General features: G+C 48.8%; 1 protein-coding gene across 1 annotated transcript; it reads right to left on the bottom strand.

Moving 5' to 3' along the window:
- Positions 1 to 1,623: 1,623 nt before the first annotated feature.
- CTNS (cystinosin, lysosomal cystine transporter) lies at positions 1,624 to 15,521 on the bottom strand. Its single transcript, XM_006899747.1, has 10 exons — positions 15,449 to 15,521; positions 12,530 to 12,608; positions 10,873 to 10,957; positions 7,633 to 7,736; positions 7,373 to 7,504; positions 4,271 to 4,370; positions 4,061 to 4,180; positions 2,659 to 2,829; positions 1,989 to 2,106; positions 1,624 to 1,757 (listed from the first exon to the last, which is right to left on the bottom strand). Exons 1-10 carry the CDS (start codon positions 15,507 to 15,509, stop codon positions 1,624 to 1,626), a joined length of 1,104 nt encoding a protein of 367 aa, XP_006899809.1. The 5' UTR covers positions 15,510 to 15,521.
- Positions 15,522 to 18,672: the final 3,151 nt, after the last annotated feature.

Raw genomic sequence — 18,672 nt, 5'->3', positions numbered from 1 at the left:
GTTACTTTTTTGAGCAGGCTTGGGCAGGAAAAACCCCACAGGTATTTGTTACAGTTAGGGGAAGAGGACTGACAGGATGCCTTCTAGGATTTCATCCCACCCAAACTCCCACCCACCTCCTCAGCAGCTTGTCCTTGGTATTGGCACCTTGGAGACCTACCTGGCCAGTCCCTGGAACCAGCAGGCATCTTGTGCTCCCTGAAGCTTCTCCCACAGAGGGCTGGGTTAGTGCACAGCCAACAGTCACCACGGGGATCAGTGAGCTTCACGACCCTATGTGTTTCCTTCCAAAAATTAAGGCCATTTTACCAAGCCCCAAGGACTTAAATGACAGCAGCCGACACACCTCCCTCCCAAGTTGAGTGAAAGGTCCGAGTAAGAAGAAAGGAAGCAAGTCAGGCTTTAATTAAGGATATAAGCCCTTCACTGACCTTGTTAAAAAAAAAAAGATTACAAACTCAAGGCAAGCACAACGCATGTCCTGGGGCCCATCCCTCTCCACCCAGGCCACAGAGGGCACAGTGGCTGGGGTGGGAAAGGGGCAGGCAGACCAGGGCTGGGCCTGTGAGGACTGTGTGAGGAGGTGTCTTTATCTGAGGTCCCTGAACAGTCAACAAAACTGGTACATCTCAGATAGGAATCTGGGAATGCCCCAGGGTTTGGCAGGTTCAAAGGCCGTTAAGGCACAGACTGGTTGGTTGTGTCCCTGTCCTGCAGCCCAGATACAGGATAAGGAACAGGAGGAGGGGCTCTAATGGGCTTTGGCCCTGATTCTGGGAAGTGGAGGTAGGCAGAGAGAACAGGAGAAAGTAAGCCATTCACTTCCAAAGCATCCCTCTAAAAATTCACAAAGGGTTAGTACAATAACCTGATCCTATGTGACAGGCCCAGAGGGCTCTGGGCAGGAGTCCAGGCCAGGACCAGTCAAATGGGCACTTTAGGGCTCTGGAAACTGAATTAGGCAGAGAATGTGTATCAGGGATGTGAATACTCAAGAGAATGTGTCCTTCACAGGTTAAGTCCCCAAGGCCTAAACCTTAAATCCTAGTCCCACCATCACCAACACCAACACCTCAGGGTCCACCAGCCGCAGCACCTGACCACTTGTTCTCTGGGGACAGAGCAATGGCAGCAAAGTGGGCTTGTCTCCTGGCTGCAAAGTCAGCCCTGCAGGCTGTGCCCAGAAACCCTGGTAAGGTAAGGTCCTCGGCTCCAAGCTCGGTGCTCATTCCTGCCTGGAACAGATGTCAGCACCTGTGTGTGTTGCCTGAAGCCTTAAAGGAGAAGAGATGGTGGCATCAAGATGCAGGAGGCAATGCCTGGCCCGTAAGGCCTGGAGAGGCTGAGACCTCAGGGGAGGATGGGCAGGGGTGGCCACTGGTCTGGTTTTGGGAGTTGGAGTAGTCAGGTATCTGTCCCTGGGAGAGACTCCTTCGGGCTTGGGAGGGTCCTGGTTGAAGGCAGGCTGGCTGGTGTTTGAGGTGTGTGGCCCTGAGGAAAAGTGATTCTCCAGGTTGGCCACAATGCCAGCTGCACACTGCAGATTGCTTCTCTGGCCTCTGCCGAGGAGCTGTCCCCAACCAGGGCCCGGGGCCTGAGCTGTTTTGTACCGGTGACTGGGTGCTAGCTCAGCTGGTCGTACCCTGGTTTCTTTCTGTACAAACAGTAGTGCTGGATGAAGAAGACGATGTCGAAAAAGATGGAGAAGACTCCGAGGCCAAACTTGGTTGGGTCCCCGAAGATCAGCGTCCACTGGTCTGTGAAGAGTCATTGGGGGAGAGAATCCAGTTACAGGCTGGCAGTCCCTAAAGTAGCTTGGGGCATTGTGGGGCTGAGGAGGACGGGGATGCCTGTCTGTCCAGGATGCCAACGCTCCACCCACCACCCGCTGGAAGAGTCTCACCTTGGAGGTTGGGACCGGCTTGATTCCCGGGGCTGGGGCCCTGGCCCTCTCGCCTGCTGGGTGGGCAGAGGGCCTGCCGACTCACCGTTGTTGTAGGACTGCAGGAACATCTGGAGGAGGCTGAAGCTGCCCCCCGTGAAGTCCAGGAGCACATTGCCAATGCTCCAGCCCTCGGTGCTTTTGTAGTAAAAGTTCATGTAGGCCTGGGCAGGCGAACAGACAGATGGGGGCAGTGAGGGGGCTGGCGGTGGCCTCGCACCCTATGTGACCACTGCTCCACACAAGAGTGGCTCTCATTCTCCCCTCCTACATCCCCAAGACTTGGATCAAGGGAACACGCTGGCCGTTGGACCCTGACATGCCTTAGTCAAGGGAACCATCTGTGCGGGGCTTGAGGTCTCATCTGCAGGTACAGCAAACAAAGCCCATCACTTCCCCTGCACCTCAAAGCACCAACAGGGAGGAAAGCGACGCCCTCTTCGGCTGCTCACCCCACCCAGTTCTCTTCAGAGCCCTAGCATGGTTTTTCTAGCTACTTGGTTTGGCTGCTTATTTCCATTCTGGATAAAACACAGACTGTGACATGGAGAAGGGAATGACCACGTACAACACGAGGCCAGCGAGGTCTCTGCTGGTCCCCTCATGGAGCCCTCCACTGCACCTGCTGGCTCATCAGCCTCTATCTAACACCTCACCTTGCTTGTACCCAGGCCCTCTCACCCCCACTGGAAAATGAAAAAGAGATCTCTGAGTACCTGTGGGAAGTACTTGACCAATGTGACGGCGAGTTTGATGTAGGAGAAGCAGAAGAGAAACTGCAGCCACGTGGTTGCCCCGACGGCAGCTACCACCATGGTGATGAGGGCGAAGAGGCAGGAGAGTGCCAGGAACCCGATGGCAGGCCACGACACACGCTGGGCGCCTCGCTGAGGTTGGGAGTGGGACAGCAGAGGGGTCATCGGGTCAGGGGTGCAGAGAACCAGGCTGCCAGGGCCAGGTTGGCTTGGTGGTTGGCCGAAGGGACACGTATCAGCTGGATGGGAGGGCAGCTGTGGGCTGCGAGGGAGACGTGGGGAAGGGGGTGGGTTGCAGGGATCATCAGGCATCATGTCCTTTATCCCACCTGGAGGCGGGTCTCCATTTCAGTCTGTCATGGAGATTTCCACAGGTACCTGCCCTGACTTATCCTTGTAGGAGAAAAAAATGCCAGGGGTACCCCCCACCCCGCCCCAAGGAGATCCTGCAGCTAAACACAGCCCATTGCCGATCCTGATGGAACCCAGTGATTCTGGAATTTGTCTTCACCCCTATGGGCTTCATAAGCGTTCTATAACTGGAGGCAGGTAGGACAGCTCTTGAGGGAAGTGGCGCCAAGGGTAGGAAGTGAAAGAGGCTGTGACAATTGGCTCTGACCATGTCCCACCCCTGCTCACCTACCAGATGGCCCTCCACTCACAAGACCAAGCCCAAACCCCTTAGCCAGGCACATAAGCCCACCTTGGGCCTGCTCCCCGCTGGTACTTCAGACCCCAGCCTCCCCCATAGGCTCACAGCTCCTCTCAATACTCCTCAGCCACCACTCATGCCTCCCCTCTTCAGCTTCTCCAGGGACCTGACTCATCCTATTCACCTTAACTGAATGTCATTTCCTCTGAGGCCCTGCTCCCTCCTTCCTGGCTGGCTCAAGGTTCCACAAGCTGCCTGTGCTGCCCTTTCCAGCATAACTCTTAGCTTTTCTGTGTCCCTCAACCCTGACTGGGAGACCCAAGGACTTGCCTTACATGGTGTGTCTGTGCCCAAATGGAGCCTGGCACAACATTTAGGCACTGGGATGGGAGGAGACACACACACACACACACACACACACACACCCTCTAATTCATTGCTGTCAAGTCAGAACCAACACAGAGCTGACCCTCCAGCAGGTTTTCAGAGGCTGTAAATCAAACAAGCGGGGATTGCCCATCTTTCTCCCACAGAGCAGAGCTCATGGATTTGGGGATGGTAGTGCAACTCCCTACCCAACAGGTCACCACAGTACTCAGGCACCAGAAAGTAGATGCTAAATGAACAAAGCTTCTGTGTCTTTTGTAAAATAGCTGGCATGGGGGGTGGTGGGGTGGTGGTGAAATGACAAGTTCCCAGGCCGCTCCCCACCTCGTATAGGAAGCACTGCAGGATGACAATCAGGGTGAGGACCACGGCGTGCAGGCTGAAGAAGACGTCATTGTTGTCCACGGGGTTCACTCCATTAGGGTATTTGAGGAGAAACTGCTCCTATTGAGGGGTGAGGAGAAGCTTGGTGGCAATTGGCAGCCAGGCCACCACACAGCTGGGCCGGGCTGCAGGGTGTGAACGGAAACATACCTTAATGAAGGGCACCCAGATGAGGCCAATGTTGAACACGCTGTAGGCCACAAAGCCCAGGAGGTTCAGGGCCACGAAGTCAAAGCTCAAGCCAACCACACTGGGTAGAGAGAAAGCAGTGTAGGAGTTGAGGCCTGGGGTCATGAGGGGAAATGGGGGGATAGAGCTCCCAGGAACGTGGAAGGAGGGCCTGGTCTTCCCCAGGGATAGCACTGTTCCATCCGCCAATTCCCGCTCCTCTGAGGGCAGGCTCTCCTGTCCCTCCCTCAGAGACTTATGCCCCAGAGGGAAGTCTGTAGGCCTCCTGCAGACCAGAGGCATCTCCCTCCTCGCTCCCAGCTCAGCAGGCCACTAGGAGGCCCATGTGGCAGGGTGATGACTGCAGGGTGTTTGCACCCCATGCAGATGCACGCCAGACTGGGGTGGGTGGGACACACCTTTTTGCCACTGTGGTCCAAAACAATTATGCCCTAACTGGAGATGCCCTGGCCATAGGTAGACCACAACGCTAACTGGTTAATCTATTCAACAAATAGTTATCAAGAGCCCACTGTGATACAGTATTGCCAGGTTCTTGGAGTGATGAAACAACAACCACTGTCTGCCCCCCGCCCCCAACCCCTCAGCCCCAGTTAGTGGCAGAGAAGCAACAATGGGCAATCATAAATAAAAGCAACACAGAAACTGCCAGAAGCACTAACCCGAAGCCTACCAGATGGGGATTCAGTCTCCTGAAAAAGTTTCCCTAAGTCATGTTAGGCATGATCCCATACGTAGGATCCTTTGGGTCGGAGGCTGGTGCCAGGAAGTGAGGAAAAGCCTTTCAGACAGAGGGAACAGCACGAGGGTGGTCGGAGTGGAGCAAACAAGGCTGGGATAAAGGCTGGAAAGGCAGGCGGGGAGGCTAGAGCAGGTTTTGTTTTTAATGCCAAGAACAACAGGAAGACACTGGAGGCAGTAAGATCAGATGTAATTTCTGAAAAGATCACCCTGGTTTCTGCAAGAACACTGCAATGAGAAAAGAGCGGGGGGCAGGGCCCAATTAGGATGCGATGGCCAAAGTCCAGAGAGCGACAGTGGTGCTGGGATGATGGCAGAGCTGGAAATGAGGTCAGATGGATTTGAGAGGCTTAGCAAGGGAAACTAAGAGGCACCAGGGGTGTGGAGAAAGGGAGGAAGGCTCGAAGACTTTGCGCAACTGGATGGACAGAGGGAGCAGGGCCAAGTCAGGCAGGGAGGGCCATGCATTCAGCCCTGGCCTCCACTTGAGAAAGGCTCAAAAATGTGTGGAGTCCACAAGTGCTCACCAAGCACGACATTCCAAAGCGAGGCCTGGACATGGGTCTGAGTCTGATCCTGGCCCTGATTCTCCCTGCGTACTTAGTATCCTCCATCACATCCTTTAGTTCCTGCTGAGTCCCTGACATGCATAAGCAGGCCTATAGTCAGAATCAACTGCCCAGAGGGATGTCTGCTCTAAGTGTCAGCTCCTCACAGCCTAGTTAGCAGCCAGAGAGGGTGGCACGCTCTGTGAGATCAGCTGAGTTTAAGCAGGGGAGGGAACTGTGTGTGTGTGTGCAGGCCTGAGGGGCTCAGGTAAGGCAGCTGTCCAGGACCCTACACCAGCAGTGCAGGTCTGGGCCACAGAGCACAAGAGCATAAGTGGAGATCTTGGCAAATGGTCCAGTCTCCTCTCCACAGTAGCTGCTGAGGAAATAAAGATCTCGGCTGGTGGCCTAGAGGTAAGGAGCTGCACTGCCAACCCACAACCAGGTGGTTTGAATCCACCAGCTGCTCTGCAGAAAGATAGGTACTTTCCTCTTGTGCGATTTACAGTCTCTGAAAACCTGTTAGAAGACCATCTATGAATTGGTTCCAACTAAATGGCACATTAACAACGCTGCTAGACAAACAGCCTGATGTTACAGAGCCTGTGGGAATGAAGCAGCACAGACTGCTGGGAGTTTGGAGGTAAGTTCAAGTCCACAAGCACTTTCTCCCCATGGTTCTCAGGGACAAGTCAGGGAAGGCCACTCATGGCTTTGGGGTCCTGGACCTACGTGTATAACCATCTTCACCACATTCTTACTATGGACCTACAACCAGTCACTCGGGCTGCTCTGACTCCTGTCTGCAAAATAGGACATGTGCTACCTCACAGGGTTGCTGTGAGGTGAATAAAGTCACCGTGGAAGGAAAGGCTCAGAGTCTGGCACAAGAAGATGCTCAGGGAAGATGCACCGTGCAGAGAGTGCCCCAGCCTCTCCTTTCTGAGATTCCACAAGGTGGCAGAGGGAGACTGCACCTTTGGGAAGGACACAGGCTTGGCACCCAGAGGCAAGCCACGTACTGAGTTCCGGGAGCTCCAGTGCAGGGTGACTGGCACACCCTGCCTGCTCGCCTGCTCTCTGTGCAACAGTTTTTAGATCAGTGGCTCTAAACTCTTCCTGCTACCTTTTTTGTTTGCTTTTTTCTTTTAAGATAAAAAGCATGGTTCGTTCCCGGGTTTCGGCACCAAAAAAAAAAGATAAAAAGCAAAGACAGATTTATTAGAAAAGACATGCCCCATAGGAAGTAATGGAAAGAACACAATGGAGGAGGTCCAGGAATGCTTCCTTGATCTGTATCCAAACTCTGACCTCTTCACGGCTGTTCTGACACTCAGTAGTGTGGACCACTTGCTACTAGACCTCATCATTAAAAGATAGAAATGACAGTGGGTCTTTAGAGAAGGTGGTGCCCCTGGTCTGTCTCCTGCAGCAGGAGGGACGTGACTACAACCTGGCTGCCTTCCCCAGGCCAGTACCTCGGGGGAGCCCTCAGCGTTCCTTTTTTCCTCTCTGTGGTTTCCAGCAGCACAAAAGTGGCTGCTGAGATAGTATCTTCATGACGGACATAAGCAGGGGTAGACTTAGCAAAGGACCAGCTCTGGCCCAGCATGGCAAGTCCTATCACACGCTCCTAGAGAGAGCCTGCACATCAAGACGTCTTTCCAGAAAAGGAAGGAAGAGAGGAGTGCAGAGTGATGGGATGACGCGAGCTTCTGGAAGTGCTCAACCTACCTGCCCTGAGTGACTCTGTACATGAAGCTCAGCTCCTTACCTTTTCCGCCTCCAGTTCGTGAGCACCTGAGGGTAGAAGGAGACGGACCAGGCCACAAAGTAGATCCAGCCAATCACCTGGTTTATGATGTTAACAACATTGCTGCGGATCACCAAGAAGCGGATCCGGGGCCTAGAAAGGAATTAGGGGACTTGGGTAAGCTGAGGCTGGGCTTCTGAAGAAAATGTTCCCCAAACCCCAGTCCCACCAGGGCCTCCCTTCTCATCACATAAGGCCCAGCTGGACTGCGGCCCACCTACCCAGTCTGGTTGGAATGGTTTCCATGCAGGTAAGTGGTGACTTGTCCAACATGTTGAGATATCACTTGAAAAGAGGATTCTGTGGCTCCGGGAGGCACCACAACCTGTTAGGAAGATGGGATTCCATCGACGTCACACGTAGTTATTTATGGAGGAGGGACTGCACTGGGAATGGAGCGGCACACTAGTCATAGGCCCTGCCTTCCAGGAACCTGCTAATCCATGGGACAAATAATGCTCATTCTCTCACTCACTCCCCCCTCCCCCCCATGTGCTAGACTTTCCGAGGAGAATAAAGGCTCTGCCCTCACACTTTCCCTCTTTGACTAATCATGTGAACTTGGGCAAGTTATTCAAACTTCTGTTCTCAGTCTGTAATCTGTAAAATGGGGACAACACAAGTTATTTTCTTTTAGGGGTGCTAGGGACTATGAACATTGCTAAATGTCAATAGTTATAGAAAGGCTTCAGGCCTTTTGTTCATAGGGTCGCTATGAGTTGTGCTCCACTCTATGGTAATCAACAACAGGGAGCACTGGTGGCCTAGTGGTAAGAAGCTGCGCTGCAATGCCAAAGGCACATGGTTCAAATCCACAAGTGGCTCTGCAGAAGGATGGGCAATCTTCTCCAGTGCGATTTACTGCCTCTGAAAAGCTGTGGGAGGGTCAGCTATGGGTCAGTTCTGATTCGACAGCATACAACAGCAACAGCAGCAGCAACAGCAAGAATGAACCCGAGTCCTGGGTGGTGCAAATAGTTGATATGCTCAGTTGCCAAGCAAAAGGTTGGAGGCTTGAGTTCACCCAGCAGTGTTTCAAAGAGAGGCCTGGTGATCTACTTCTAGAAAAATCAGCCATTGGAAACTCTCTGGAACACTCCTACTCGGACTCACGGTCAACAAGAGTTGGAAACAACAGGTTTACTGATTTCTGAATGATTCAGTGCTCATGCAGCTGACGGTACAAGGCCTGGCACACAGCATGCTTTTTGAGTGATCAGTGCTAGACAGTGATGTCTACCACGACCTCTGGTAAGTCTCTTAACAGCTACAGAAGGACGTCTACATCACGTCCAGCTTTGCTGCCAAGAGACAAAACAGAGGAGTTACAACACCAGGTACTCAGCAGGGAGGACACTGTCACTGTCACGTCTGTCCAAGGTTTATTAAAAGCTTTGCTCCAGAAAAAAGCACTTAGAGGTCTGCCAGCAACAGAGGCCCTCCTCCTCATTCTTTCTTACTTTCTCATGTTGCCCCAGAGTGTCACCCAGAGAGCTAGGTGATGCTTCTACTGAGTCAAACCTGCCCTGTTCCCTGGATAACACACTGGGCCCAGCCTCCACTTACACTGTGCATCACTAGGAGAAATCTAGAGAGCTCTGGTGGCCTAGTCTGAGGGGTCTGTGCTGCTAATCCAAACGCTGTGCCTCTCTGATGACTTGAACCCACTAGCAGCTCTTCCAGAGTGAGCGATCTTCTCCTGTGTGATGAACAGACTCTGAAAACCTACTGGGGGGGGGGGGGTGGTCATCAGTGAGTCGGTTCCAACTTCAGGGCAATGAGCTTTGATGGGAATGAGCTTTGATCTGGCTTTCCAGCTCATCCTCAAAGCTACTATGAGGAGCATGCCGCTCACTCAGAGGTTTCTTTGTGAAGATCCTGGAAGCACTGCTTTTTGGTCTAACACCAGAAATCAGGGGATTTCCCAAAACAAGTGAAGCAGCTGCTGCTGCAAAGCCTGGAGTCAGGTTTCTGGTTCGTATCACCTTGCAAGCTACATCTTCGTCACATGTACTATTACTGGCTCTGTTTTATTTACTTGTCACCTTGTTTTTTCCCTTTAATTTATTTTCACAGCAATGCTGTTTGCATTACTTACAGTACCAGTACCAGTTGCTATTCAGTTGATTCTAATTCTAGGTGAACCCATTTCACAGCTATGACTTTTCAGAAGCAAATCACCAGGCCTTTCTTCCGAGGTACCTCTGGGTGGGTCTGAACTGTCAAGCTTTTGGTTAGTAATCAAATGCTTATCTGTTTGTACCATCACTATATCCCTTCTGGAAACAAGGAGAAAATCAATCAGAATTGTCTCCTTCTTTCTCCTACTCTCTCACTCATGATAATCACTGATGGAACCGGTCGTGTACATGGATGTATTGGCCTATTCTATTTCATAAAGGAGGAGCCTACAACATTTGTCCTGTAGTCTCCGAGCAATTTCACTCAGCAGGTTTTCAAGTTTCATCCACACTGAATGCTTTATGTGAAATATTATAGATTTTAAAACTCTGCTTTAAAAACTGTACTGTTTGAAAAGAGGAGCGAAATACGTGTAAACACCGGCCACGTGTGTTTCAGTACTATTTGCTTGAGCTGACCTGCAGCCTGCCTCTACAAAGACAGATGTCATAATGCACCTTCCAGGTATCAACCTCATTCCTGGATTCATCTTGATGGTGTCTTTAAAAAAAAATCAGTTAAACAGTAACTGGCTCAAATCCTTGGTAATGTGAACATGAAAACCAGCTGTTCCCAATGCAACGAGACTCCATGTGTGTCCCAGTGGAACGGTGTTCCATAGGGTTTTCAGTGGCTGATTTTATTGGGAGTAGCTTTTCAGGCCATTTTTCCAAAGTACTTCTGGGAGGACTTAAATCTGTCCCCTTTTGGTTAGCACCACTCATGTACTTAAATGTGGAAATAATGCACGTAAGCAATAGACAAAAGCCTGAAAGCTAAGACTAGTCACCAGTACACTAAATAGCCTCTGGCACTAGTTTTTGGACTTGACCTTGACCAATAGTGTCTCAGCACAGTACTTCTCACACTTGAATGTGGACTCAAATCAGCTAGGGAGCTTGCTAACATGCAGATTGTGATTTAGGAGGTTTGGGAAAGAGCCCGAGGTTCTTGGGAGAGATTTTTCAAGCAAGGCCAAGGCTGTTGGTCCATGGAACACTCTAGAGTAGAGAGGTCCTAGAAAACCATCTTTAATTCTTCTACAGTCTCTGCACCAATTTGTCTCAAATTTCTTACCACTGTCCAATTCCATCTATATGAGAATGGCATAAAACATCATCTGCAAAGAGGGCAACAGGTCTAAAGCATAATATTTTTAAAGTAATGGAACAGGGGCAGTCCACCATCTAAAAAGAAGAGGGTCTATTTCCACAAATTCAATAAAAACACATTTTTGCTACTTAGCATTTTCCTACCCACCAGGCAGATTTGCTACTTACTTCATCAGGGAGCTTAAGGATCGTGATGTTTTTGGAACGAAATGTGATTTCAAAGGTGATCACCAAGGTTACATTTAATGGATGCCTGTGGAGGACAAAAAGTCTGATTACCTCTTAAGAAGCCAGACATTGTGCAACTGCAGTCCACCCACAGGAGTTCACCTGGGTCCTGTCATTTCTCAAGTCAGTAAAAAAGTCCTCAAACCCTTCACTGTTAAGTCAGAACTGACTCTTAGTTTCTGACTCATAGCTGACTCTTCAGTGGGTTTCCCAGAGGCTGTAAATCACATGGGCCAAGTCTTTAGGGTCAGGAAATACTATCTATGTGTTTCACCTTAAGGGGGGGAGAGGTGGAGTCTCTGCTCTGCTCTGCTCTGCTCTGTATCTTTATGAGGAGATAAAGATCACAAGGGAGGAGGGTGACAGCGTGAGAAGACAGAGAACTGACTGCAACTACCAAATGAGGCATCCAGCCGTGGGAGGGTCTGAGCAGGGATTTTTGGGAAGGTCAGGACTTGACCATCAGAGGCCAAGGCCTTCCAGACAGAGAGATGTCCTTAGAGGCCCAGGAGATGTGTCTACCTGCATAAGTTAGACACATCAGCTTGGAGTAACCCTTGGTGGGGGGCCTCAAATCTGGAAAATGACTTAGAAGAATTATAATGAGTCAGTATGCAAAGATGGCAAGCGTTACACATGGAATCCTGGCCTGTCGAGGAGATGTGAGGCCAGGGAATAGGGGAAAGTGTAAAAGACAGGGCTCCAAGGCTCCATCTCAGGGAATCTTCACAGTGGGAAGGCAGGGTAGGATGAGGCAGCCAAGGAAACAGGAGGGTAGGCTAGGGTCTCTGGGACAGTCTGGACAAGGACAGGGCCCTCTTGTCGGAACCCGCAGAGGTTGTAAGGAACACTCTCTGGACAAAGGTCAACCATGAGGTACTGCATTCCTAAGAGGTTCTCAAGCAAGACCAAACAGCTGGAACACCCTTGAGTTGCAAGGTCTTAGAAAACAATCTTGACAAGTTCCTCTGCGTTTGGTTCCACAAGCAACCTCTGAGGTGATGCTGGTGAGCAGCTCAGCTCTGTGCTCCTGTCCCTTCAGGACTCTCCCCAAATAAAAGGCCTCTCCTCAGATATAAAGGGAAGGACCTCTGTGGGGTCGCATCAGCTTCCGGCCACTCAAGGATCCTTTTTACTTGAGAAAAAGGTCTAGTTCTCTGGGGGGAAATTCTGCTTCCTCTTCCCACTGGAAACAAGGAATTGATGCGGGCCAGGTGACAGGCTTGGGGCCTTGGTCTACAGCCTGAGGCTTCCTCAACTCTCACCTCTAATTGCCGGTGAATCAGAGGCAACTCAGTTAACTCTCCAGAAGGTTTCTGAGGCTGCACATCACATGACAGGAGATTCCCCATCTTCCCTTGATGGAGTTGCTGGTGGATTTGAAGTATCAGAGAGGCACTACCTTTGGGTCACCAGTGCAACTCTTCAGAGGCTATCACTCTAGTACTCCCTCAGCCTGAGGCTAGCACCTCTTTTGCTATGGTTTGTCATGTAGTTAAGAGGCAAGAGTCTCCAACTTGTAATGGACTGAGCAGGGTCAGCCCTGGCCTAGCCTGGGGGAGGAGAGGTAGGGCTGGCGGCTGGCCTGGACTCTTACCCAAGGGTGATGCTGACATTGGCCGAGCTGCCGTTTTCTAGTCTCACAACGGGAGGAACAGCGATGTCGACGGTTGACTCTGGAAGGACCCCAAAAATGACATGAGCCATTAGGTCAGAGAACTTAGGTCTCTGAGGAGGAACTGGGATGAGGCCCCCTGACAACTCTGACTCACTGCAACCCCTTTCTAGACAAAGACCTGGAGGTTCTAAGAGGTTAAGTGGCTAGAAACCCAAACCTCCATGATGTTTTTTCTTCCATGTTTCCCAAGATAAAGAGAGAGGAAGAGAGACGCCTGAGCAAGACGTCTTATCGCTTCTGCCTCTCCCTCCACTGACAGGCTCTGAGGGTCTGTGACTGAGGCACCCAGAGAGCTTGAGAACTATGAAGCTGCAAAATTGTCTCAGAGGAATTCGTCATGTTGTCGGATAGGAAAACAGAGACCTAAATAACCTTGAGTCATCTCTTCTGATGGACATCTTCCTCATACTAAAAGAGGCACAGGGAACCCAGCTAACCACCTTTTCTAAGTTTCAGAACCCAGCTCAGCCTACTTATTAATCTCCTTCCTAAGGGCTATCTGTTGGATGTTGGAGAATAATGTTAATTGTAGTTTCTCACTCTTCTATTCTCTGACTACAAGAGAGAGGTGGACATTATTATTCCTATTTTGAGATAAGGAAATTGAAGATCTTAAAAGAGAAAGTATTCTTTCCACCTATCTTGGGAATGGCAGAGGTAGGATTCAAACCTAGGTCTGTCTGGTCTAAAGTTTAGCTTCTTGCAATAAGGCCACCAAAAAAGTCAAAGATTAAAAAAAAAAATAAAACAACCCACCAAAAAACTTAGGCCTAAGTACCTCATCTACCAACCTCAGTGATCACACCCCAAAGCAAAGAGATGAAAGTTACTTGATTTTACAGTGTTGTTATTGTTGTTCTATACTGTTGAGTCAGAACTGACTCAGAGTTCACTCTGCAGTGGGTTTTCAGAAGCAGTAAATCACACAGTTGGAAGCTTCCCATCTCTTTCCTAAGGAGTAGCCAGTAGATTTGAACCATGTACCTTTGGGTTGGAAGTGAAACTCCTTACCACCAAGCTACCACAGCTTCCATTATTTAATAAGGACATTAAAGACGTGAAATGATATAGCAGAGCTGGGATATTACATGCTGGTCTCAGATTTGTTATTTTCTAGCCCTGTGTCTCTGAACAGGTCTTTCACCTTCTCTGGTCCTCAGTTTACCTTCATATAATCAGAGGTGGTGGTAGGTGGATTTATGGTTCTCTTCTAGGGGAGTTTTAGAGTTACAAATGCCTTAGTCAGAGAATATACTGTGGGAGGCATGGGGTGGGGCTGCAGCACTTGCATATTTTAAAGACACCCCCAGATGAGCTGGACCACAGATTGACTTGAGAAACACTGGGAGTCAAGGTCCAAAGGACCTTTTCTTCTCTGAAACCAATTATTCACAGGTGACAAGGCAATGTGATGTGCCAGTGTAACAAACCTGGCAGGGCGGGTCCGATGACCCTGTTTCCTTGAGGTTCCAGAGGCCATAAAACTGTAGCAATGCAGCCATTGTGTGTGGATCTTGGGATGTTTCTACTGTGTTTGCAATTGTCTGCACAGGCTTTCTTTGAAAGCCTTCAGTTAGGAACTTTAAGATCTAACTATCGATTTTTGGCAACAGCTAAGCTAACGAGCAAAATTATAAGCCATCTATCTGTCCTTGGAGAGTAAAATCTAGCTCTTCTTAGCAAAGGAATTCCAGAGATGTTTTGGGCAGTGGGAGAAATGCTGGAACACTGTGGGCTTCTAAGAGGCCTGCTTTGAAAGTCAGTGCTAACAAAGATGAACAAACTCTGAAGTATTTTTCCACAACTGGTCTAACTTTTGTGTGACCCTAGATCTGCCTTGACGGCGGCACCCGGTTCCTCAGCCCCTTTCTAAGGGAAGGGTTTTCTCATCTTACAATGGGGTGCCCAGGCAGACTCCCCAGGTGGTCTGTACCTGGCAAGGCAAGGCTCACCCTGGTTGGCCCCTTCACCTTCTTCTAAGACCTACAACTCCTTTCATGGGGTCCACAGGGCAGGGCAAGGGTATAAATCTTCCATATAGAAACAAATTCACATAGTGTCTGTTTGATTTACAGTCTGATTTACCAACTGTTGATTTTGATGATACAGAAAAGGTAACTGGAAGCCCAGGGTAGACGGCCACTTGTTTGTGGGACCGTATGGCACCTTGAGTTAAACTCCTGGGCTGTAGGGATTAAGCTGATCAAGGCAGGCGCTACCTAGATTAAAAGAATGTAAACAATGTAATCAGAGCAAAATGATACTGTCTTATGTATGTGTATGTGCAAAATCTTGATTCTCCTGCTGATTTATTTTTTTATATGTATTTTTACATTTTATTTTTATTGTTGAGAATAAAAATATGAATGCTTCACGAATTTGCATGTCATCCTTGTGCGGGGGTCCTGCAATCTTCTCTGTATTGTTTCAACCTTAGTGTATGTGCAAACACTCCTGCTGACTTCTGTTATGGTTGTGGTGTTGTAAGTAGGAAGGGACAGTAAATAAGAAATAGTAAACAACATCGTATGTTGGGACTCTAGTCAACACGCTTGTATAATGAAAAAACATCAAATAAAAGAGGATGTACAGGTTGGGAGGACATCCAACCATGAGCTCCTCTCCACTTATTTCTGGACTGATGTAAATATTGAGTAGTTCATTTCTCTGCCCAGAACTTTCCTGATGGTCAGAGAATTGTAACATCCGACCACACCTAGAGACAAGCAGGAACAGGCAGTCTGAGAAGTTCTAAACACTTGGCTATAAACAGATCAGATTACCTGTCCTAGAGTCCCCATGTCCCAATTTACAAAGATGACCCATATCCAAACTTACCGCCTTTTTCTATAAGCTGCAGGGGAAGCAGGAAAACAATAATCAGCCAACTCCTCGCCATGTTCCTCGATTTCAGAGAGCTAGGGGAAAAAAGCAAAGGCCAGAATTCAAGCAAAGGTTCAGTCAGTGTTGCTCCAGCTGAACACTATGCCAGGATGGCATGGGACAGCTCATAAGGGACCTCTCACTTCACACCTATGACTTCATGGGCTTGGCATCACAACCTCAGAGGACCCTAGAGAGGGCTTGTCTTTCTTTGGTTTGTGGTGAAACGTGCTCAGAGCAGCTAAGAGGGTGGTGTAAGTGATCACTCATGAGGAAGTGAACAAAGACTTGAAATTTTTCCCTCTTCAACTGCTTCTCAAAAGCTACTTAACAGAAGAAATGTTATTTTGTTGGCTGAACTTTTTTTCTCCCCAGCTAGAAAAGTTACTGAAACGGAGGCAAAAATTGGACTCTGGGCACCCCCAAGACCTAACAATTTCCTGTATTGGGGTAATTGTGCAAGGGCTTATGCCACTAACTGACTAATTTATTCAGCAAGTGCCACTTTCCCAGAGATCATTCATGAAGGAGACAGAGGCATAGACAAGCTCCAGATCAGATATTGGAACAGTTCACTGGTTTAGTGAGGGAGAAAGGCTGCTGTGTACCCAGTACGCAGCAGGTGAGTCATGGGTCACGTGTAACAGGCCAGTGTGGGGCTCTACATGCTGCCCCAGGTCCAGTGTCAGGGTTCTCCCACCCTGAGCACCTCTGGGAATTATTGCCAACTGTGAGGAGAGCTGGGAGAGGTCAGTGTGGAAATATTCCTGCTCCTACTCTGACCTCAATTCCCTCAAAGGACCTATAGGAGACTGACAATCTCTGCTCCTTTCAAAGGGGGCCTGTTGAAAACCAAAGGTAAAGTAGAAAATGAGACAGAACACCAAAAATAAGATAAAACAGCATAAAAAACAGGAGGCCAGCAGTTAAAAATAACTGAAGTGCCACAACCCATGCCTCTCTGTGTATTTAATGAGAATCACGGGAAGTAAATCATAAAGAGAATTCTCTTGTAAATGAAGCTGAGTTTTTCCTTTATTGTCAACCTAATGCTTAGCTCAGGAAGGAAGTAGTTCACATGTATTAACTCTACCTCTGCAGGGGGACCCTAGCTGCCTCTTGTCTGCAGGAGGCAGCTCATTTCTTGTGATCTGTCACAAGGGAAATTCTAACTTATATTTTGTGTTTCCTTAAATTTCTGATTAAGCATTCTGTTTATCATATAATATTTACTATGAAATTTGGCTTCCCAAAGGGGCCTTCTTGATACATCCTCTCCCTCACAGAACTCTCCCTGACTACAGACTTCCTTTCGGCTACATGTTCCCATCTCTAGAGACCTTTCTGCCAGCTGGAGATTACAATGGCACATTAGACCTCAATTCCAGAGCTTTCCCCTGCTCTCTTCATTCTGGGACCCTTGCCTGTGAAGTGTCAGTCCTGTGCTGACTGTGTATGCTGACCCACAGGGAGTTGCTCTCCTGTGTTTATAAGCTTTTTTCTCATTTATTCTGCTTTCTGTACCTCCTCACCTCAGTGTTGTGGCCTCAAGTTAAGGATTCTCTTTGTTCCCAAGGATGGTGGCTCTTTTTCTTTGCAGAGTCAAGTCTAGCCAGTTCCTCTTTCCTTCTGCAGGAATGGAAGGTGGATTAAAAAACTCTTGGTCAGGAAAAGGCTCCCATGTCCACAACCTGACCACTTTGGAGGAAAGACATCAAAACAGATAGAAAGACATGGAGACAGAAGGCAACTAACATGTTCCCAAAGGTCAGAACTATACATTGCAGTGTAGTACACGATCGTCTTATGAATGGTACAACATAGAAATGTTTCTTTCTTTCCAGGGAAGTCCTAATGAGGCAGATCCAGGCCAAAGAAGATGAAAACTAACTGAAAACAGGAAACCTGTTTTGAGGCAGGCCCAGGCCCAAGAAGACACTGTTTTTGTTGTGTGCCCTTGACTAGCTTACGACTCATAGTGACCCTATGTACAACTGTCCTACAACCTGCTCTATCCTGTGCCAACCTTATTATCTCTGACACACCTACCCCCATTACCCCAGTTACTGAAGAACATACTAGTTAACCAAAACCGGAAAACCTGTTAAGACAATCTGACCCCCAGGAGAAGCAGCAGTGAACAGTTCTAATCATTTAAAGAGGATATAAGTTTAGCAACAAATAACAGAAAAACCAGTCCAGCAGCTGGGGTTTGGCTGCCCCATAACCAAATTAGAGAACTTTAACTAAACCTTTCTCCCTGTGTACCTAACTGACTTAAAACCCCCTTTGCCCAAAAGGTCTGACTAACCAACCATAATGTATGTAAAAACTAGCCAATAGAAAAGAGATAGCAAACACTACACTGTAAGCCTATGTAAAGAAAGAACATTTTACATTCAGGGAGCCTGACCTTCGAGGGGCTGTGGTTTCTCTCTGCCAGAACTCCCTGCAGACAACAAACTCTTCCTTGCTTCACCAAAAGAGCTTGCAGCATTGTTCCTGCAGCATTGTTCCTTCACCTGGAGTTGTTAGACAGGAGGTCAAATTCCTGCAACAAATCCTCCAAGTCTCACTCAGATGCGACCAGCAGCATATAGTCCTCCCAGATCAAATCTGGGAACAGTTCACTGTTCCAAGTCCCTTATTCCTTTTTTGGAGCAATCTGAGCCACAATTCTCTCATAGCAGACTCTCTGATTTCACGCTGCCCTTTAATTCTGTATCCTGGGTTGCTTACTCTTAGAGAGGTAATGTAGTGGCAAAAAAATATATGCCCTGAAGACAGACTGTACCAGGCCCGAGTTTGCATTCCCACACTTATTAGCTGTATGATTGGGGTGCCACTTACTTTATTTCCTCAGGCTTGAATAGTCTAATGTGAAAGCGGGAACAATGAGAATCTACCTATAGATAATTGCAAGTAAAGCATGTTGTTGTTGTTGTTATGTGCCGTCGAGTTGCTTGCGACTCATAGCGACCCTATGTACAACAGCTCTAAACCCTGCTCTATCCTGTGCCAATCTCACTGCCTCTGACACATCCATCCCAATTTCCCCAGTCACTGAATCAATCCACCTCTTAGAGGGTCTTCCCCTCCTGCGCTGTCCCTCCACTCTGCCCAGCATGATGTCCCTCTCCAAAGACCTGTCTCTCCTTACAACATGTCCAAAGTATGTC

Source organism: Elephantulus edwardii, unplaced genomic scaffold (assembly GCF_000299155.1).
Source record: "Elephantulus edwardii isolate Elephantulus edwardi_28Jun2011 unplaced genomic scaffold, EleEdw1.0 scaffold00267, whole genome shotgun sequence".
Taxonomy (NCBI): Eukaryota; Metazoa; Chordata; class Mammalia; order Macroscelidea; family Macroscelididae; genus Elephantulus; species Elephantulus edwardii.
Note: the sequence above shows the minus strand (reverse complement) of the source record. Positions and strands in the feature narration are given on the sequence as shown.

Coding starts and splice junctions, on each gene's coding strand:
- CTNS (XM_006899747.1), bottom strand. CDS start 15,509: ATGGCGAGGAGTTGGCTGATTATTGTTTTCCTGCTTCCCCTGCAGCTT. Junction 7,737..10,872: donor TCCTTAAGCTCCCTGATGAA/GTAAGTAGCAAA, acceptor TCTTCCTAACAG/GTTGTGGTGCCTCCCGGAGC. Junction 4,371..7,372: donor ACGAACTGGAGGCGGAAAAG/GTAAGGAGCTGA, acceptor CTCTCTACCCAG/TGTGGTTGGCTTGAGCTTTG.